Below are 22,638 nucleotides of genomic sequence, written 5' to 3' on the forward strand. Positions count from 1 at the left end.
AGTGGGGGAGAGGAAAACGAGAGGCAAAAGGCAAATAAAGTAAATGCAAGAGATGAGTTTGTGATGGGTACTTGGTAGGCTTGATCTTGCTATGTATCCTCCTCGGCAACAGCGCCAGAAATCTTTCTTGCTACCTATTGAGCTTGCGTTGGTTTTCCCTTGAAGAGGACATGGTGATGCAACAAAGTAGATAATTAAGTATTTCCCTCAGTTTGTTAAGAACCAAGGTATCAATCGAGTAGGAGGAACAAGCAAGGCCCCAACAGTACTACCTACAAAAACAATCAAACACTTGCACCCAACGCTATAAATGGCTTGTCAATACCTTGAGAGTTATCTGCAAGGATGAGATCTGATAGAGATAGATATAATAGATTGCGGAAACAAAAGTATATAAATTGCAGAAAAGTATTTTTGGTATTTTTAGTTTATAGATGTGAAAATATAATATGGAAAATAGACCCGTGGGCCACAGGTTTACTAGAGGAGGGCTTCCCTCATAAAGGAAAATAATACGGTGGGTGAACAAATTACTGTCAAGCAATTGATAGAAAAGCGAATAATTATGAAGATATCCAAGGCAATGATTATGCATATAGGCATCACGTCCGTGTCAAGTAGACCGAAACGATTCTGCATCTACTACTATTACTCCAAACGTCGACCTACTCCTGCCTGCATCTAACGTATAAAGTTCATGAAGAACAGAGTAACACATTAAGTAAGATGAGATGATGTAGAGGGATAAACTCAAGCAATATGATGAAAACCCAATATTTTTATCCTCTATGACAACAATACAATACGTGCCTCGCTACCCCTACTATGTCATTGGGTGAGGAGGCCGCAAGATTGAACCCAAAACTAAACAATTCTCCCATTGCAAGAATTACTAATCTAGTTGGCCAAACCAAACAAATAATTCGAAGAGACTTGCAAAGATATGAAATAATGCATGTAAGAATTCACAAGAGACTCAAATAATATTTATAGATAATATGAACATAAACTCAAAATTCATCGGATCTCTAGAACCACACGGCAAAAGAGTATTACATCGGATAGATCTCCATGAAGATCATGAAGAACATGATATTGAAGATCAAAGAGAGAGAAGAAGCCATCTAGCTGCTATCAATCGACCGTAGGTCTGTGGTGAACTCCTCACACATCATCGAAGGGGTAATGGAGATGATGTAGATGCCCTCCATGATCAATTTCCTCTCCGACAGATTACTGGAAAAGGCTCCCAGATTGGATCTCACGAGAAGAGAGGCTCCCGGTGGCATAAAAGTATTATCGTAGCTCTTTTTGGCGATACAGGAATATTTGGGAATTTATAGGATGAAGAATAGGTTTAGGAGACCTGCAGGAGGGCACAAGCCAAGGGGCACGACCACCCCCCAGGGCACGCCCTGCAAGCTGGTGGCCTCCCAGCAGATGCCTTGTCCCCTACTCCAAGTCTGCTGCGTTTCTTCTGGTCCAAAAAAAATCAATCCGAAGATTTTATTCCATTTGGACTCCATTTAATATTCCTTATCTGCAATACTCAAAAACGTGGAAAAACATAAACTGGCACTAGGCTCTATATTAATAGGTTAGTCCCAAAAATAATATAAAACAACATATAAATGCATATAAAACATCCAAAACAGATAATATAATGGCATGGAACAATAAAAAATTACAGATACGTTGGAGACGTATCACTATGCTATCACGAGAATGACAAATGTTGATGGTAGCGTGGACACTAAGGCAGAGCAAGATTTTTATGAGACTCTCTTACTAGACAAGAGATACGTTGATTAGAAGTTGATCAAGGGAAATGATGACTACTTCCCTCATATACTAGAGAACTTCAAGGCCATTAGCATTGACACTACTAGGAAAAGGCATGCTAGTGGCGCACCTGTTTTGGCTACTAATGGCGCACTACAGGTGCGCCAGTAGCATCACGCCGGTAGATTTTTCTACTATTGGCGCACCACAGGTGCGCCATTAGTATGTGGTATACTAATGGCGCATCAGGTAGTGCGTCATTAGTATAGCCTATTGTGCGCCATTAGTATGCCTTCCATGGAGCCATATTTACCCATGTGCTCTGGCTTACTAATGGCGCACTAGTTGACGATGTGCCACTAGTGTGCTTTTTGAAGTGCGCCACTAAAGTGCTGAGTGGTGCGCCACTAGTATGAATACTAGTTGTTTGGGCGCGCCCATGGCGCGCCGCCTGAGGGGCATATGGGCGGTGCCAGGTAGATGAACGTCCTTTTTCACTTTCATTTTTTTATCTGATAGAAGCACATGTACATGCAATTCTCGATTGACTTATTACATTGGAACATCATGCGAGGAAGAAACTGAAATGCCATGTCATCACATGCAAGCATCGGCAGGAGCATTTTGTTGTTTGGCAACATAAGATACATCATTAGATCGAGCACACTATAACAGAAACATATACATTCAGATCAGCACCACGAGCTACCGCATTAGCTCGCCGTCGTGGATGGTGATAACCCTCTTGAAACACGGCATCAACGGAGGCGAGGGAGATCTTGAGCTTGGTCTGGAGGTCCCTGATGGCAGCCATTGTCCTCTCGATGGAAAATGGCTTAGCACCGTTGGTGTCCTGGCTCCACAGCTTCGCTGCATGCAAATGTGTTCCACTTCATATCTTTGGCATGACTGGTTCTGAACTTCTAATGATTATATATAAATTCTGAAAGAAGCGAGTGTGCTCGACTGAACATACCCTGACTTCAGGCTCTCCTTATGACTCTGGAAGAGCTGGAATGGCTCCAGCGAAGCTTCACAGACGCCGACTTGCTCGTCGACGGCGTCACTCTAGACGCCAACTGTCTTTGTATAAGATAGCAATGATGAATGCTACAATCTGCCTTCTAGTTATATTTTGTAAATCAGTTTTCTCAAATCAGATGTCAAAAGCATTAGTCCTTAATTTTAGGACACTTCATTTTTTTCCAGAGCTTCCATAGGAAAGAGCCAACAATTAGGAACAAAAGGAAATACTGGTCAAGATAGGAAACCTGCCTCCGGATCTTCTTTTGCTGGAAGGACTTTTCCTCGGCAAACATTTGTAACACTGGTTATAATAATTTCAGTTCACAAAGTTACAGTACTAATCGCACAGAAGTGTTGTTCCATGTCGCCGCCATCAGAGATGAGGCATGTGTTAGGGAGCGAAGTTACCAACACGCTGATCAACAGAGCATTGAGTTATAATACACAAATGCAACAAAATAAACAAATAAATGTGATAGCAGTATAGAGTGTTTTTCGAGAAACATGAATGTGACATCACAATTTTTCAGCTTACAATAGAATACTTCGTGTTTCAAGCGTTTGAGTATGATCAAACAATTTAAATTAGCGAGTATCTAGTTCATATAAGATGGTAGAAGATATTACAAAGCTCATCTACTGCATTATCAAGAGGTTCCGATATAGCTGCACAACAAGAGAGAAGTTATTAGATAAATATTTTACATGGTGGCATAAGTATCTTGAACACCAAACATAAATAAGAAAAGCCATGAGAACACCGTTTAGTTTTTGTACCTTCTTATCCAACAAACATTCCAATATGAAGCATTTGATTTCTACTCCATGGTCAAACTATAATCTTCCCTAGATAGAAATAGCAAGGGAGAAACAGATAACATGTGTTTTTAGTATTAATGCAACCAAGTTACTCAGATAAACCAGCAAGTAATTCATCTTTTCTCCAGTCAGGCCAAATATCATACCAAACCAGCAAGTAATTCATCTTATCTCCCATCAGGTGAAATATCGTAACAAACCAGCAAGCAATGAATCTTGTATTTACCTCGTACCCTTTGTTCTAACAAACTGAAGACTATCAGACACTTACATCTCCACCACACCAAACCGATTCAGAGAATGGATAGGCAAGGGCGCCAAACCTCTGAACGCCCACTTATGGAAGGTCAGGTTAGTGTTGAAGAACTGGGGCTGCACACAGACCGACGTGGTTGTGCCGCAGTGTCTTCAACAGTCGGAGTTGTGCACCACGCTACCCTTGCACCCCAGAGCACCGCCACCCGCAGCAACCGATTTAAAATGTTTTTTATGTGCATGCGAGAATTGTCAACACTGTCAGATGTTGAACAGGGAAAACATGGAAGGATTGATGTTTACCACTTCAATATTCCTGAGCTCCCTGCTCCGTTCTATAAGCTGGCGATGCTGAACAGGTAAGTTGGGATCGCCCACAGCCTTCTCTGTCTCTTCTAGCAGCTGGATGGGGGTGAGCTTTGCAAACTCACAGACCCGATCTTGCGGCAAGAACTAAATCGAGACAAATCGTCATTCGGGTATAGGTACACAGTGTCGCCTACTCTGTGAAGAAGAGAGGATGACACGACACACAGACCTACCTGAGTGAGGTTATTGATTTGGATGTTGAACTTCTTGATGACGTCGATGATATCCTTCTTGGGGACAGAAGTGCCTGAATGAAAGAAACAAGAATCTGTCAAAAGTTGTTTTGAGCAAGAGTATACATGTGAATACAATAGAATAGATAGATATAGGGTTTGTAGTAGAGACCGTCGAGTAGCCACTCAGACTTATTGTTGGTATCGACCTTGCGGGTGATGTGGATGTCGCTGGCCTGTGACTGGGAGCGGAGGGAGAGGCGGACGTGGTCGGACTCCTCGCCGCGCTTGACAAAGGCCCTGACGCTGGAGGCCCTGCCGAGGATAGAGGGGTCGGTGGCGAGGGCGAGCGCGATGGCGCAAACGAGGGAGCTCTTGCCGGAACCGTTGGGGCCGACGACGAGGTTGAGGCGCGGGCCGGGGCGGCTGACCAGGCGGTCGTAGGTCATGAAGTTGCAGAGCTCGATCTCCATGATGTTGCCCGACACGTAGTCATCGTCGCCCCGCTGATGCTGATGCTGCGCGGCGGAGGTGGAGGCGGAGGCATAGGGCTCGAGCTTGGGGCGGCACGGGCGGGCGCCATGGACGGCGGCGGCGGCGGCCGGGGGAATGGGTTGGTAGGGCTTTGGGGTTTGGGCTGTTCGGCGGGACGGGACTGGACGGGGTGGGGAATTTGGAGGAAAAAAATGGAAGGCAACCGCATTGGTGGCTTTGGGCTTGGGCTGAGAATTATACTAGTGGCGCAGTGCGCAATCTGCCCCGGTGCGCCATTAGTACTATTGGAAAAAAAAGTTTGTTAGAAGTGGCGCACCGTGTGTGTAGTGTCCCTTGAGTGTCCATCACACTAATGGTGCATCTGCACATGGTGCGCCACTGCTATATAGTAGTGGCGCACCACTTGTCTGGTGCGTCATTAGTGTCTATATTATCTGTAGCCCTTTTCCTAGTAGTGTGATACTTTTGTTGGTAGAGAGTTGACAGCTTGGTAGCAGTGGCGCACCACTTGTCTGGTGCGTCATTAGTGTCTATATTATCTATAGCCCTTTTCCTAGTAGTGTGATACTTTTGTTGGTAGAGAGTTGACAGCTTGGAATGATGAGGTGATTATCTATTTCTATTTCACAACACATTTTTATCTAGATGGGAAGATTATATGGATGACTGAGCGCATCATATACGAGTCGTTAGTTGATGAGCCATCTTATGGTGATTTATGACTGACGCATATGTTGATTTACAAGTCATGTTGATTTCCAAGTCATGTGGTGATATGATGATACCTGGTTATTCCATTAACATGCTCCATCATGTTGATAGCCATACCAGGATCAGGGTGATGGACTTGATTGCAGAGACAATCAAGAAGACTGCAGCTCACCAGAAGAGGTCATGGGGATATCCTCCATACATTCACATGCATATCAATTCCAAAGTTGGGAAGATTTAATATTTGCTTGATAGAAAACACCTACCCGTGCAACAAGAGTTTGAGTATAATGTCGTGGTGATGGATCCAATTCATCCCACTTCAGCTACTGCACAGGCTGACATTGCGGCTAAGGCCCACGTAGAGGTAGCCAAAGCCGCTAGTGCTCAAATGCCTGTAACAACCTGTGTTTAACTCTCCTAACTGATTTGACTTACATCAAAATTAGGACCAATTAATTTTTTTGTGAATGCTTGTGATGCTTGATGTGATGTTTGCTTGCTTGCCTATTGCTTGTGTTTGAATCAAATGCTCCTGCTACTCTCCAAACTCAGCTCCTTGACCCAAACCCTTGCCTAATGCTCATGACATGTGTTTAGGACCAGAAACTATTTTACCAAATATTATTTTCATCAAAAAGCATTTCTTGATTTAAGCTTTCAAAACTCCTGAGTTGGGATTTGTACTACAAGTCCTCAAATTAGAGAAGTTATTTTTCACCAAATGTTTTATTTAATACCCATTATCAAAATTGATTCCAAAAACCACAATACTATTATTTTAAAAGTTATTTTACTATTTTATTTAAATACCATCCTCTAAGGCCAGAAATGTTCCTTTATGAAGGAAAGTTATTTTTATTAATTTCAAAATATTTGAGAAAAATTAGGGAAACTCAGTGGACATATATATTCCATATATATGAGTTTCAACACATGGTCATGTTCAAAATATTGGGCAAAACCCTCCAAAGCCCTTCCTTCCTATTTCAAGCTTTTCAAATATTTCTGTAGGAAATATTCTCAATAAATTCGTGTAAAATTCCATCATGTCACATATCATATATGTGATGATATTGCCAAGTTTCATCTCAGTCCAAGTTAATTTGATTCCCTAATTAATCTAAAACCCTATCTGTCCAGATCCAAATTTGAGCAACTCTACATTGCCAAGTGTATCCAATTGTGCTCAAATTTGATGGACATGTTCTGGTACTCCAATAATGCATCCACACCAAGTGGTGCATGAAGGAGAATAGAAGAACTTGTCCCAACAACCCCAGGACCCTCTTTGTTGATTTCTGACTTTGGGGAACTTTAATGCTCAAATAATGCCGCCACACCAAATAATGCACAAACTTTTTGGACTTGCTTTAATGCTCACATAATGCCCCCACACCAAATATTGAATTTGTGGGAATTGAGTTAAATAGTTTTGTAAGCAGAAGGCCATTTCTGCCCATTTCATGGGATTTCCAAGTCTACATTGGAAACCTTCTCCACAAAATCCCAAATTTGGTGTCCAAGGTTATTTTCATATATTATGTGATCCTGTTAAATTTAATATCAATTGGAATCCATCTGCTAGCCCTAACACCCATCAAACACCTTGTGTGCATTCACCAAAGATGCTGCTTTGGCAACTTCCACTATCACCGTTGAGTTTAAATTTCTACCACAACTCTATATAGTTACCTTTTACATGTAGTAGGGTTCGCCATGGCCTCTAGTCAATTATTGGAGGGAAACTCCATGTAGTTACCTCTCCCTTTTACCATGGCAGCACAATTTTTAACCCTCTTGCCCCACCTATGCTTAAGATAATGCCCCACCTCTTTCCAGAGAGCCCCCAGCATCCCAAGGCATCATTTCAAACCAAGAGATGGCATGCTCATGTAGGAAAAATGAGCAGCACATCTACAAGTTGATTTTTGGCTGAAATGTGGCTTTGAACTACACGGACTAGCTACACTCCTCCTCCTGAGCTGTATTGTAGTCCTTGCATAGCCAGGCATGCTAGACGAAGTTTCATCCTTAGGTCACTCCATTAAGTACCCTCATTTCTAGCCCTAAGTCTGCTGTAGCAAGATAAACTCTAGTCAAAGCTATTCAAATCAGCCCCATATGCAACCAAACTCCAGAGTCACCTTTCTGCATGCATTCCTTGCACGAGGGACATCTTTGACAAGTCAAAATATCACTCTGGGCATCGGTGGCCGTGGTGACCACCACCCCGGCCTGCAATAAATGTGCTCTGCACCTTTTTCCTTCCTCTAGGCCATATCCGGCTGTTGTAGCTTGCCAGAACGAGCCACTGGATCCCCCTGGACCAGTCCAACCCATTCCCGAGACCAGCTAGCTTCCAAGCTCCATCTGTGGCGCGTGCACCCCCATGCTAGGGAGCACCCAAGAGCTCTCGAGCTCTCCATGTCACCCCTCTCTTATCTCCTCACCCTGAGCCCTCTCTGGCTCTCCCTCAGTTCCTCCTCCCTCCTATCAACCTCCAGGAGCACCCATTGGAGATCCCACCCTCTTCTTCCTCCCCTGGTCAAAGCCTTCCTCCTGCTCTCTCCCAACTCTGTAGCACCAAGGCCTCTCTCTCCTCCCTAGGCACCACGAGGTTTTTTTTCCCTCGTCGCCTTCAAGCCTCCCTATACCCATTCTCTCCTAGGGGCATGACGCGCTCATGGCCACGGCGACCTGACGGGGTGTCCCCGCAACCACCCCAAGCCACAACGGCTCGAGCTCCTCCGTGCGGACACAAGCACCGAGTTGGGTGCGACGTAGCTCCCAAACCAGTCGGTGGCCCGAGCTGCACCCGGGGCTGCTGGAGCCGCCGGAACGAGCGCCGACGCAAGCTCCTCCAGCCTCCCTGCCTCCCCTGCATACGAGCAGGAGGTTAAGGAAGAAACTGACGGCTGGGGCCGCCAGTCAGCGGCACGACGGCCGGGCCCATCCCCATAAGTGGAGGTGACTCCATCCGGATCCGTTTCCCTGAGGCCAAACTGCATCGGGCGTAATACGCCTTTGACTTAGCTCCTTCAGTGCGACCCGAGCAAATGGGCCGGCCCAATGTCCATCTTGCGCCCTGGGCGCATCTTAGCCCTAAGTGAATCCCCTCTCCTTTTCATTTTCTTATAAATTCTAAAATCCATAGTTAATTCATATTAGCTCCAAATTTAGTGATACAAATTCCTAGGAACTCCTAAAATCCTTGCCTATGCACATATGTACTTTGCAGTTTTTTCCAAAGAACTTTTCTGTTGTATTATTATTCAAATACATATTTGAGTACTCCTAGTCTCACCCTTCAAAAATCCTAGAGGATTCAAATCAACTCCAAATGGAGTGATTGCAATTTCCAGAGTCTTCTTATATCATGCCCTATTTTTGAAACCTTAGTCAACATTTTTATCAGGCATGATTGTGTTGCATTAAATAAAAGCCTTGCTTTTGCTATTTATCCAATATTAGAAAATCCCTAGAATATTCATATCAACTCAAAATCCAGTGATACAACTTTCTAAATGTTTCTAAAATCATGCTTTGTTAAATGAGTGCCTCCACTCATTTTTATTATGATATTTTCTCTAAGCTTCATAAAGGATCACCTATTCCCCATTTCATCCGTTCAGAAATCGCCGATGGTCCAAATCTCCTCTACCAAGCTTCAGTTATTTTTCTTATGACCAGAGTGGTCCAAGAGAAATATAACTTCCATTTATATAAGACTTTTGTTCTGCTTGTTGTGTGTCTTACTCTGATTGTTTCCGACGATAGTTGACGGGTAGATAGAGTACTCGGAGTTGGACCGAAAGACCACGAAGACCCCGACGACTTATGTGACCAAGGCAAGCATCCCTTTGACCATGTTTGAGCAAAATGTTTATTGCATGCCATATAGAGTAATTATTCCCGTTGCATATGATCATGATTATTCGGTAAACCATCAATACGGTGTTACCGATGGCTCCTCCAGAGCACTTGCATATGAGCATGATCCTACCACCTATGAGGGTAACGGTGATATTACGTTGACAAGTAGACAGTAGAGCTATGCATAGTAGAAGCATCTGCATGATCATGGTATAGTTGATATCAAAGGTTTACGAAAACCCTGTCGGGTGCCACTAATGCCCGAGGGTGATGATGACGATATAGGTGGCCACTTGGGAAGCAGTGGTGCACCGGGTAAAGTTTTCTGTGTGTGTTTTCGGAAATAGGAATACATTTATGATGTTTCGACCATCCCAACCTTACATGTGCGACCATGATAACCCTTTATGGGATGGGGCTTTGTCGATTACTTTTGTCGGTGCTAGCAAAGATCCACATTACTAGTGGCGGGAGTGATATGTGGTCACTCTCGTGACGGGGTCGTACCAGGTAGGTCGACTATGTCGTTCTTACGTATTCCGGGCACACCCTTGGTCCCCACATGGATGAAACAGTCTAGGGTCGGTGCTCGTAAGACGTACATCATGTGGGCTGGGTACCAATCGAGTGGAACTCTTTGTCTAGTGTCGCCAAAGGAAAGGCATTGACCGGGTACTTTCCTCGTGTATGTTATATATCACGAGGCGTGGATGAAACGGAAGTTTCCCGGGTCTCGTGGGTACAGCGAACAACCTTTGCAGAGTGTAAAACTATTCGAATAGCCATGTCCACAGTCAAGGACAGTTGAGTAATCCTGCTTAAACTACGTCTAGTCGTTTCCGCATAACCCAAGTGTGTGTGTGTGTGTGTGTTCAAGGTGTTATCTAAAAGAGTTGATATGACCAAGTTTGGTGACTTGGCATATCGGGTGAACCCGAAGTGTTCAACCCTCAGCAGATATGTTGATATATGTAACCTGTTCTTCTGAATACCATCTAGCTTGTGATGCATATCCATACCCGTCTATGATCATGTTTATTTACATTCAATGTTTGCTTTCCGCAAATTTTGCATGTCACCTATTATCATACCAACTGCATTTTCCATATCGTGTGCTGTTTGCGAGTACATTCAAAGTATTCACTGGCTTTCCACTGGCTATGTTATTGACCAGACATGGAAGAACCGGAGTTTGGAGAAGAATTCGTCATCGGAGACACACACATGAACTAGGACGCTTCCCAGTCTGAATGCCTGTTGGTGAAGGCTGATGGCATGGGCTCCCGTTTATTACCAAGATTTCCGCTAGTAGTTGTATCGGTGTGATTGGCCCTATAGGCCCTATCTATGCAAGACTTGACCATAATGGTCATTTGTTGTATCAAACAGTATGTTGGATGTAAGACTCTTGATATTCAGTATTTGTGTGTTCGGTGAGTATTGATCTCTAGGATCACTAAGCACGTTCATTCGGCAAAGTCAACTCGTAAGTCCGGGTCCCCACAGAGCTAGTATCAGAGACATCCTGACTGTAGGAAACCCTTAGTTAGCATGGTCGTTAGTTACGATGAAACTGATTTCCAGAACCTTCAAAAGTACTTACAAATCTGTATATTTGTCACCTCTTCTAAATCTTCAAAGAAAGCGAAGGTTCTACCTTAGCACTTCCATACTTATTCTCTCGACTTCCCTGATCTACTTTTTAAAAAACTGTAAATGGTCGCTAGCACCTTTAGGCCTGACCACGGGATTGATTAAAGTCCTCTTAGGTAACTTGGAAGGAAGCAATCTTTCCAAGCGACCACCCATGTACTGAAGGACAAGGATGACAACGCTACGACCAGACAACACCAACAGAAGTACCTCCATGGGGAACAAGGACGTCGAGGCCCAAAAGATGGCGATATGCTTGACACTATTCCAAAGTGATGCCACCTTCGCCTACGATAATGAGGATGTAATTTGTGCAAGACCATGATCTGCATCACTAATAGAGCGACCCTGTCAATATCAAGGTTGTGTTGACCACCACCGGTCGATGAGAAACCCGCCATTTGGTCCGACTCACCTTAGTGAGCAGGAAAATGGTTCTCTTCATCCCCTGCTCCAGGTGATAATAATATAATCATCATGACTGACAGGTCGAAACTCTATCATGCCTTGCTAATGTCATTTTATAAAAATTGTCCACTTGGAACTCTCGACGCCTTGGAAGGGAAGAAGACAATGACCAGAATACAAAGACAAGAGAAGATCCTATCAACGACGGCCATGAGAAACAATATTCGTCGGCAACCACCAGACGAGAAGTCATCAAGAACTCCTTCAGCCCAACCCAAGTCGTTTCGGCAAATAACAACAAGACGCATGGCAACACCGTAAGAAGACCGAGAAGATTGAGCGGACTCCTCCTCTGGAGCAAGAAGCAAGCACGACTATCGAGTCTGAGAGCCCCTAGGGTAGGATGAGTCGTGAATCCCCTACACGAAGTCGAGTCCGTGAAATGATTCGGACGGGACCATGTTGTGTGTTGATTGTTTTTGTTTGTTTGCGCTTGATATAAGTCGCGCTTTTTCTCTAGGAAACAAGCACGCGATTGTATCACCTGCCTCATCTTGATGTTGACTTGACTTTTCGACATTTGTTTGATTGCACTACACTATAACACCTTTAGGCAGTGCCCTCTGTGCCGGTTCTCTCTCTCTCTCACCCCTCTCGATAACTGAAGATCAACAAGACAAGATGCACCAGGGATCCACTTCGACGGACAACTGACAATGAAGACACTCACTATAGCATGCTTAACCACATGCAACCCGTAGGAGTTATGCTTTCCCTTAAGAATTGAGAACCCTCCCTAGCCTAGCCTAACCTCCACAAGCCTTCTAGCTCAACTTTCTGGTCACGTGTCTAATACACAGATTGCGAGAACAGCTGTTGAGGCCCAATAAACCCCGCTTAGCACCGGGTTCTTTAGGGAACAAGTGATCACGGTGAATGAGTGTCCTTCATTCTTAAGCTAGAACCATAACCCTGATGCCATAAGAAGGACCGTTCTCGGATATAAGAGTATTAGACTAAGGATTGTGGTGATAATGTTAGGTGTCTTGAGGATATAGCTAGACTGTCTTGGTGGATTGTATGACCCTTATAAAGGTAGGTGAACTTGGTGGAACAAGTTGATAAGTAGCATAACCTACATGTTCCTGGAGTAAGTTTGGATTAAGTACGATTATCATCACAAGCGAAAATTCTTTGTGGTATAGTTGACTTTATCAAGTAGTTGAGTTGGTTTGATGATTTTACCATAAATACTTGGAGTAATGAGTAAAAGTTCTTGTTGGACTTGAGTTTTGGATTTAAATAGGTGATATCAATAGAGTATTGATGATGACAGAGACCACATGGTTCAGAGTAAATTGGATTTAGCCCGACGATCTCAGTCACGATACCATGTTTAGCGGAGTCGTCAAATTGACTTACGAACCTGTATAAGCATGGCTTGGGAGATTAGTTGGCCACGATATTGGAAGTTGGAGGATATACTGAGACGTAATCCTCGCGATAATATGTGGAACATGAGGACTCTAAGTGCTCGTGTAGAACCCCGTCAATATTGGATTTGTAGGAGTGATGGGTCCAGTGATGATCGACCGGATTGATGGACAACTTGATCAGATTCGTAGAAAGGGAACCAGATCTTAGAATGGTATACTATGTGTTCCCGTTAATATAGGAATGCACTACCCTGGCCCTTGGGTAATCTAGTTGAGAACTTGGATTTGTAGCATCTTAGTTCAAGGTTACCAGCATTTATGCTTCCCCAAGTTTCTTGCATAAGATTGCATGAGCAGTGAAGCTATATCATACTTGTGGTGTTTGGTTTAGTCCTTCCCTCCGACCTGGTGTTGACTAGCATGAGTGGTGTGGAGTTGACTTATGTGAGATGGTATCCTTGATGAAATAGGGTGATTGGCCTGAGTTAGAGGCCAGACTATGGACATCCGACGATGTGCCTAGAATAAGATGATAGATGTTCACTCACGTCCTAAGTTCCTTGAAAAAACAAAGATTCACCATGCCATAAGGTGGTCGGATTATGACCCTAGAAAACGGCTCTAAGTCGTTGGAATATGGCCAGTACTCCACCCGACCACCACCCATCATGTCCATGATGGACATGGGCATGAAGCACGAGATCATGTTGGACCAAAAACCTCTTGGCCAGTGACCGCCCATAGGAAGTTCCAACTCTCCTCACCTATCTCGTGAGCACTGTAAATATGTGATGCTTGGGGAAGTATGTTGTTATCCTCAGGGGTGACATACTTATTTCCTCAATAGGAGGAAAGAACACTTTAGTCCTGGTTGGACGAGCCCCAGGAACACCGATCGCTATGCCCCTCGGGAATAAGGTGTTATCTCATAGAGGATGAATTTCTCGAAGCAATCTCCAAGAAACAAAGGCCTGTCCTACCCAAGATAAGACGAAGAACCGCAATGCTTGGGAAACCACGACAATGAAGAAGAAGTAGTAGAAGTCAACCACCGATCCTGCGCCGACTACATCACCGATGTCAAGAAGCATCAACGACCAAGCCGAAGAAGCCTTTGGATAGCGAGAGGAATCAGAGAGCCTCTTCTTAGCCCAAAACAAGGACGATGGTCCTAAATTTTATCAAGGAGAAAGCCTTCTAATGGTGATTCACCGCTTTCCAAGCCACAGACCCTCGGAGTGGATGACTGGTCTATACTCTTGGGTAGCCAGCTCATCCAGAACCCCTCACGAACCTTCTGAGATGGTAGGACCTGTTCTGGACTCTGAATCTCCGAGCTTCGACTCATGGGCGAGACCCAACCTAGACCCATTCGCGAGATGCCTTCGAAGACCCACTGCTCTACACCTAATTTTCCTACAACAATGGTCTACAGACAAAAATGGGAAGAGAGTCTACCTACACCTAATTTTCCTACAACAATGGCTATCAAACTATTATCGATATGTCACCTTTTTAGGAACTATATGGATGGAAGTGACGCACCACACTAGATTGGTCCCAAATAGGAGATAACTGATGACCCAGAAGTGTAGGGGATCTATCGTAGTCCTTTTGATAAGTAAGAGTGTTGAACCCAACGAGGAGAAGAAGGAAATGACAAGCGGTTTTGAGTAAGGTATTCTCTGCAAGCACTGAAATTATCGGTGACAGATAGTTTTGTGATAAGGTAATTTATAATGAGTAACAAGTAACAATTGTAACTAAGGTGCAGGAAGGTGGCCCAATCCTTTTTGTAACAAAGGACAAGCCTGGCCAAACTCTTATATAAAGAAAAGCGCTCCCGAGGACACATGGGAATTTATGTCAAGCTAGTTTTCATCATGCTCATATGATTCACGTTCGTTACTTTGATAATTTCATATGCGGGTGGACCGATGCTTGGGTGCTGCCCTTACTCGGACAAACTTGCCACTTAGGATTACCTCTCTCGCAAGCATCCGCAACTATGAAATACGTATTAAGATAAGTCTAACCATAGCATTAAATATATGGATCCAAATCAGCCCCTTACGAAGCAACGCATAAACTAGTGTTTAAGCTTCTATCACTCTAGCAACCCATCATCTACTTATTACTTCCCAATGCCTTCCTCTAGGCCCAAATAATGGTGAAGTGTCATGTAGTCGACGTTCACATGACACCACTAGAGGAGACAAAACATATAACTTATCAAAATATCGAACGAATAGCAAATTCACATGATTACTTATAACAAGACTTATCCCATGTCCTCAGGAACAAACGTAACTATTGACAAAGCATATTCATATTCATGATCATAGGAGTATTAATAATCATTAAGTATCTTAACATATAATTTTCCACCAAATAAACCAACTAGTATAAACTACAAGGAGTAATCAACACTACTAGCAACCCACAGGTACCAATCTGAGGTTTTGAGACAAATACCGGATACAAGAGATGAACTAGGGTTTGGACAGGAGATGGTGCTGATGAAGATGTTGATGTAGATTGACCCTGTCTCCATGAGAGCATCATCGGTGCTGATGATGGCTTCGATTTCCAAATCTGGGAGGGAAGTTTCCTGGCGGAATTGCTCTACTGGAGCTCTAGATTTCTTCTGTTGAAGTTCCACCTTGAGACGCGGCGCCTCGTCCCGAAAGGTTTGATATGATTTTTTCCAGGTCAAAACCCTTCATATAGCAGAAGATGGGCACCGGAGGCGTGCCAGAGGGCCCACAAGCCTTCAGGATGCGACCAAGGGGTAGGTCGCGCCCCCTGCCTTGTGGCCACCTTGTGGCCACCTGGTGGGTCCCCTCCGATATTTCTTTCGCCCATTATCTTTTATATATTCCAAAACAATTCTCCATAGCTTTTCAGGACTTTTGGAGCTGTGCATAATAAGTCTCTCAGATTTGCTCCTTTTCCGGTCCAGAATTCCAGCTGCCGCCATTCTCCCTTTTCATGTAAATCTTGTAAAATAAGAGAGAAAATTCATAAGTATTGTACCATAATGTGTAGTAACAGCCCATAATTCAATAAATATTCATATAAAAGCATGATGCAGAATGGACGTATCAACTCCCCCAAGCTTAGACCTCGCTTGTCCTCAAGCGAATGCCGAGATCAATAAATATGCCCACGTGTTTAGAGATAAAGGTGTCGATAAAATAAAATATGGACATGAAGGCATCATTATTATATTTAGAATAACAATACATATTGACATAGAATATCTTATACTGGAGTAACAATTCATTCACAAGACAAAATATGCATCAAACTAACAAACTATGATTTCACTCATCGAAGCAATTCCAATTTATCACAACATAGGAAAGAGTCAATAGAAGAGCTTGTAAAGCAAATCCACATACTCAATCATCTTATAGTTTTCCATAATTGCTAACACTCACGCGGTACCAATGAGGTCAAAGCTTCAATCGGACACAGAGAAAGACAGGGGCTTATAGTTTTGCCTCCCAACTTTTTACCTCAAGGGTAATGTCAACAATAATAACTCATGATCACGCACATCCGAGTGGATATATTTGTCTAGATCATTCCCCAACACATGACGCTTGCCAAAAGATAAAGGCAAAATAAAGGAAACAGTGAAGATCACCATGACTCTTACAGGGTAAATACTAAAAAGTAAAATTAAAAGATAGGCCCTTCTCAGAGGGAAGTAGAGGTTCTCATGCGCTTTTATAGTTGGATGCACAATCTCTTAATGCAAAAGAACATCACTTTATATTGCCCCTAGTGATAAAGAACTTTATTATGCAGTATGTTGCTTTTATTTCTTTTGTATCACAAGTTCGTATAAAGTTTATTTTGTTCGCACTAATAAACTACATTTTTATTGCGTGCACCGATGACAACATAGTTGAAGGATCTTACCCAATCCATGGGTAGGTATGGTGGACTCTCAAGGAAAAACTAGGTTAAAGGTTTTTGGATGCACAAGTAGTATCTCTACTTGGTGAAGGAGTTTCTTGTTAGCTAATATGAGGTGTAAGCAAGCGAAACATATTGAAGGATCTACAACCATATAGCATCTATTTTGGAAGTAAGCAAACATAACTCATTATGTTGTCTTCCTTTTCCAACACCAACCTTCTGGCATATGACATTTTAATGAGTGCTCACAATCACAAAAGATGTCTAAGATGATATATTTATATGTGAACCTCTCTTTCTTTATTACTTCCTCATAATTGCGACAATGACCAATAGCTTTGTTTGTCAACTCACAACAAATTTCAATGAACATACTTTTTATATGTGAAGCCATCACTCCCCATAAGATCATTATGTATGCTCTATTGATTTTATTCTATACTTCTTTCTATTTCTTTTTATCTAGATCATAACAAGCAAGCAAATCCCTCAATTCAAAACTACTCTTTATTATATAACTCTCAGACTTGCTTTCATGGGGAGAACAAAAAGAAAAACTCAAAACTAGATCACACTAAAACTTTATTCTACTAGATTAAGATATAACCAAAAGGATCGAATGAAGAGAAGAAAAAAAAGGGGTAAAAGGTGTGATGGTGATACGATACCGAGGCACCTCCCCCAAGCTTGGCACAAGCAAAAGGGAGTGCCCGTACCCATGTCTTCAGTTGTCTTTCTTCCGAGGTAGTGGTTTTATATTCTTGGCGATGATGCGCCTCAGAATGCGATTCTCCTCGTCTTGCTTATTACTTCGCCATTTGAGATCCATTATTTCCTTCTTGAGTTTTCCAGTGATGTTTAGAGCTCCCATAACCCATGGATGTTCCATTGCTGCAGGGGAAAATGCAAAACACTTTTTCATATTTTCATAAGTGAGAAATTTAGCATTAGGAGGGATAACCGAATTAGGATTTGTTGAGCTCTGAAGTTCTTACAACATGGCTTCAGGTTGTAAACTAGAGGTAACTTCTTGGTCTTCCTCCATAGCATCTATCCTTTTCAAGTCAGCTTCCACCTTTTCCTCTCTGACCTTCCCGGCACGGTTCTCCCCAATAGATTTTTGCAAAAACAAATTGCTCTGAATCTGCTGCAGAAACAACTCAAAACGAAAATAGGAGATATTGTGGATATACACAGGTCAAAACCTTCGGGAGATTATATAATGAATTTTTGCCAAGACGAAGGGGTATTTCACAAGAAAACAGAGTCCTCAGGGTGCACTGGGTGGCCACAAGCCTGTAGGGCGCCACCAGAGGGGTAGATCGCGCCCCCCGGGCTTGTCGCTCCTCATGCATGCTTCAGTTGCTTAAAATTTTCCTATTTTTTTAAATATTCCAAAACTATTAAAATTTGCCATTGAAAACGTTTTGGAGTTAATTTTCTTACTGTAGCACAAACCTATTCCTTTCTGTGGTCCGAGGCATTCTGATAGGTCTCCCTAATGTATTCTTCCGGAGTTATGGTATTGATAATATTAGTTTCAACATTAATGGGAGTACCAGAGATATAATGTTTGATTCTTTGCCCATTTACCACCCTCGGATTTCTGCCTCCGACGTTCTTTATCTTGATGGCACCGGAATGATATACTTCCTCGATAATGTAAGGCACTTCCCATTTAGAGAGAAGTTTTCCTGCAAAAAATCTTAAACAAAAGTTGTATAGGAGGACATGATCACCTACATTGAATTCAAGCTTTTGTATCCTTCTATCGTGCCATCTCGTAACTTTTTTTTGAACAACTTAGCATTCTCATAGGTTTGGGTTCTCCATTCATCAAGTGTGACGCCCTCGATTTAATCGTATGCTAATCATACACGCAAATGTGTACGATCAAACTCAAGGACTCACGGGAAGATATCACAACACAACTAAAGACACAAATAAAACAATACAAGCCTCATATTACAAGCCACGGGCCCCGAGGGCAAGAATACGGAAGCTCGATAAAACACACGAGGTAGCAGAATCAACAATATCTGAGTACAGACATAAACATGGGGTGCCTTAGTGAAGGCTAGCACAAAAGATACACGATTGAACGAGGCGAGGCCTCCTGCCTGGGAACCTCCTAACTACTCCTGGTCTTCAGCGACATCCACGTAATAGTAGGCACCGTCGGGGTAGCAGTCGTCGGCGGTGGGATACTCCATCTCCTGGGCTCCATCATCTGGTCGCAGCAACGTATCAAGGGGGCAAAGGGGGAGCAAATCAAAGGTGAGTACTCATCCAAAGTACTCGCAAGTCTTACATAAGAACTATGCTAAGTATGCATCAGTATCAAAGAAGGGGTTTATATGTGGACTGACTGCAGCAATGCGAGAATAGAGAGAGAAGGCCTAGTCCTATCAAAGACTAGCATCTTTAGGGTCTTGCAGCAATAGACGAGAGTAGAACAGGGTAACACAAAAATTATAGTCATATTATTGCAGCAGTATTAAAATGAGGCCACGTCCGGAGATCCTCCCTCTACTCCCAGCGAGGAAGCAATCCCGGGCCAACAAATAGAGTTAAATAACAGTTCTAGTTGTATAAGATCAGGGCACAACTCCATGTCGTCCTGTAACCGTGGACACGACTACCCGAATAGTTAATTTTCATCCCTGCAGGGATGCACCAAGTTTCACGTCACGGTCGATAACACTCTGGCCGGACACACTTTTCTGGGTCATTCCCGGCCTCGGAATATCGACACGTGGCATCCCCACCTAAGCTCAACAGGGAGGCCAGCCCGTCGGTCTAACTCCTAAGCACAAAGGGGTCGTGGGACCACTTGCCCTCCGCGCTCATACATGATGTGAGGGCGGCCGATGTGAGTGCTAGCACCCCTTAATACAAGAGCGATGCATCTCGGGACCACTCGGGCGCGCGCCGCTACATCGCTGACGTCCGAAGAGCTTCGGTTGATACTGCGACGTCGAGTACCCATAATTGTTCCCGCATAGCCGGTTAATGCGAAAAGGTCTCTGACCAACCCAGATCAAATACCCAAATCCATTATAATTTTAATTAAGCCATCGTCACAAACACGCGGGAATCCACCCGCCTAACATCTATTCATCAAAGATCCCAATAACATGGTCAAGTAATTGTGTGATTGAAACATCAGGGGGATCCGAGGCATTACCCCCATTGTATCCCGAACGATGTAACCATTAAGGTGGGCTTAGAGGAATCACCCTCAAGGGTCCCACACTTGAGGGGTTGCACGACAGAGGCATCGTCAGGAATTGTGAAAGAAGAATCACCCTCGATAACCACGACCAACTAGCTATACTACAAAGATATCATGAGGAGTACTTCGTGAGGTGTCACCCTTGGTACCCTGGAAGGATACTTTGGAGTCAAAGATGTACACGAGAGTCAGGATTCAATCCTGTGGAACTTTGGGTTACGGGTCCACCATGTGGGCCGAGAGTAGGTAGAGGGGTGAGATATTATACGATCTTGGTAGCAAGACATGTCAGAGGATAGCCTGTCAGGTATGTTGGCAACAAGGTCGGTACCAAGGGCGGGGGACGACTAGAACCATTTTCCTGCTCGTTGAAACGAGGCGGACCAATAGGCAAGGTTCTTGTCCACACGCGGCTACCGGAATGTTATCCACAATAGTAACAGGGTCTTACGGACAGAGCTATATACCGAGGTTTCTACCTAAGCAGGGAATTAACACTGCTTAGATAAGTTATGCCACAAGAAAGGTCAAACACACCAATGGGATTGAGAATGTGTTCACACCCACAAGAATTTGAAGTATACCATTCCCGAGGAAAACATAGAGAATGGTATACATGATAGGTCATCCAACACACAACCTTTTTGATAAAGAGGCAAGAAGAATCATGATATTTACCCATACCATTCGGTTTGGATAATTGATCAGGAACAATTTAGCATTGCGCTTCCAATGTTCCTGTTGATGATAGAAGTACCACATCTGTGCTTCGAGGTATCATCGACATGGTTATCAGGTAAAGGTCGAACTTAGGTTATACAAAAGGATCCATGAGGAACAACTTATGAAATAAGTCATTTAGTTCCTGCATGGTAGAATGGCTAACCTTACGTATGGAAGAATTTATAACAATAGGTCCTACGGCCCGGTGTGCCAAACAAGACATCACTGTACAAGGTTACATAAGACCAAGGTTATAATTATTGGAAAATGTTCCAACCACCATATCTGCCGAAGATTTGGATGTGGTTGGTGTTAGGATACCTCAGACTCAAGATGCCTGAGAAGAAAAGATGAAGATGCAAGATTCTCAATATATGAGCTACACAAGCAACTCTTGAATCATGAGTTTGATTGTAAGACATATGAACACAATGTCAAGTCATTCGTGCCCACACAGAATTCTTACGTCAAAATGCAACTGAGTTCTGATTTGCGAACCATCATCGAGGACATCAAGGCCCTTGTGTAAGCCTCGATTAGCTCTTATGAAGGAACTTATTTTCAAAACATATGAGGCCCTTGCGTAAGCCTCGATTAGCTTTTTGTAACCGTTATGGTGGGCTTAGAGGAATCACCCTCGAGGGTCCCACACTTGAGGGGTTGCACGATAGAGGCATCATCGGGAATGGTGAAAGAGGAATCACCCTCGATAACCACGACCAACTAGTTGTACTACAGAGATATCATGAGGAGTACTTTGTGAGGTGTCACCCTCCGTACCCGATAGTATCTCTGTAGCGTCGTACAACTAAAGGGGGTGTAAGTCATGTGTCGGGCCTGGCCCCTCGATCAGGGATCGAGATTCGACAATTAAGCGGGGCAAATGAATTAAGGGTTTAGAGGGGATGACTTCTCCACCTATACTAAATAGATTAAAAGTACAATACTGAAAGTAACAGTTCAGAACACATTTTTTTTGGAGACCAAGGATGGCGTCTCCCCCCCACCTCCCCGGGCGGCGACTCAATGGCGATTTGGAATTCTAGCCGGAATCTCATCCACCCTTGCCGACCATCTGCTCAGGTGAACCTTCTCTACACTTCTCTCGTGGCTGGTCATGGCCTGCATGGGGGTTCCACGTTGGATCTGGATTTCTCGCACGGATTGGCTTTCTCTCATGAGGTTTATCGCCACTCGGGTTTTACGGTGCATCCTATGAAGCATCGTCGCCCCTTCATTATGGTGATCTCTTTTGGTCGTCACGTGTTCCGGCTATCGCCTGATACTATGGCTGCCGCTCTGGAATCGGTGATTGGTGGTTCGGCTATTGAGTTTCGGGTTTCTCAAATCACGGATTCGGTTTTCTCTTTCAAGGTCTCATGCATGCAAGTTGGTTTTCATATTCTGGACTTGCGTTCTTTCAAATGCTCAAATTTTAAGTGCTTCTTCCATCTTTGGGGACATGGAGGTCCTAATTGGCGTCGGGAATTTGCTCTCTGGAAGAAGCAATGTGATGCGGAGTGGATTATTGTGAGCCCCTCCAAGCGGAGGGCTTCTCTAGGTCTGATGGCCATGCATTCCAGACCTCTTAAGTCTTCTCTCAAATCTGGATCTTCTGTTCGTAAGAAGTTATCTTTTGCATCCCTACAACAATATGAGGTTCGCAAGGGTTATAGATACCCTGTTCTCCATGATGAGCTAGTCACTCTTGAGCAAGCTGGTTATTCGGTGCCTACCCCTGAACGTG

General features: G+C 43.6%; 1 protein-coding gene across 1 annotated transcript; it reads right to left on the reverse strand.

The window, feature by feature from the left end:
• Nucleotides 1-2,259: 2,259 nt before the first annotated feature.
• On the reverse strand, nucleotides 2,260-8,641 carry LOC123396459 (structural maintenance of chromosomes protein 5-like). Its single transcript, XM_045091390.1, has 5 exons — nucleotides 8,399-8,641; nucleotides 4,597-5,146; nucleotides 4,425-4,498; nucleotides 2,759-4,335; nucleotides 2,260-2,652 (listed from the first exon to the last, which is right to left on the reverse strand). The coding sequence occupies exons 1-4, from the start codon at nucleotides 8,639-8,641 to the stop codon at nucleotides 4,144-4,146; spliced, it is 1,059 nt and encodes a 352-aa protein (XP_044947325.1). The 3' UTR covers nucleotides 2,260-2,652; nucleotides 2,759-4,143.
• Between the last annotated feature and the right edge of the window lie 13,997 nt (nucleotides 8,642-22,638).

Source organism: Hordeum vulgare, chromosome 5H (genome assembly GCF_904849725.1).
Source record: "Hordeum vulgare subsp. vulgare chromosome 5H, MorexV3_pseudomolecules_assembly, whole genome shotgun sequence".
Lineage (NCBI taxonomy): Eukaryota > Viridiplantae > Streptophyta > Magnoliopsida > Poales > Poaceae > Hordeum > Hordeum vulgare.

Bases quoted from the DNA above. Each gene is read 5' to 3' on its own strand.
- LOC123396459 (XM_045091390.1), bottom strand. From the start codon at position 8,641: ATGCAGTTTGGCCTCAGGGAAACGGATCCGGATGGAGTCACCTCCACT. The intron at 4,499-4,596 runs GTCTCTACTACA...TCTTTCATTCAG, and splicing joins GTCTGAGTGGCTACTCGACG to GCACTTCTGTCCCCAAGAAG. The intron at 4,336-4,424 runs GTAGGTCTGTGT...GTCTCGATTTAG, and splicing joins AAATCAATAACCTCACTCAG to TTCTTGCCGCAAGATCGGGT.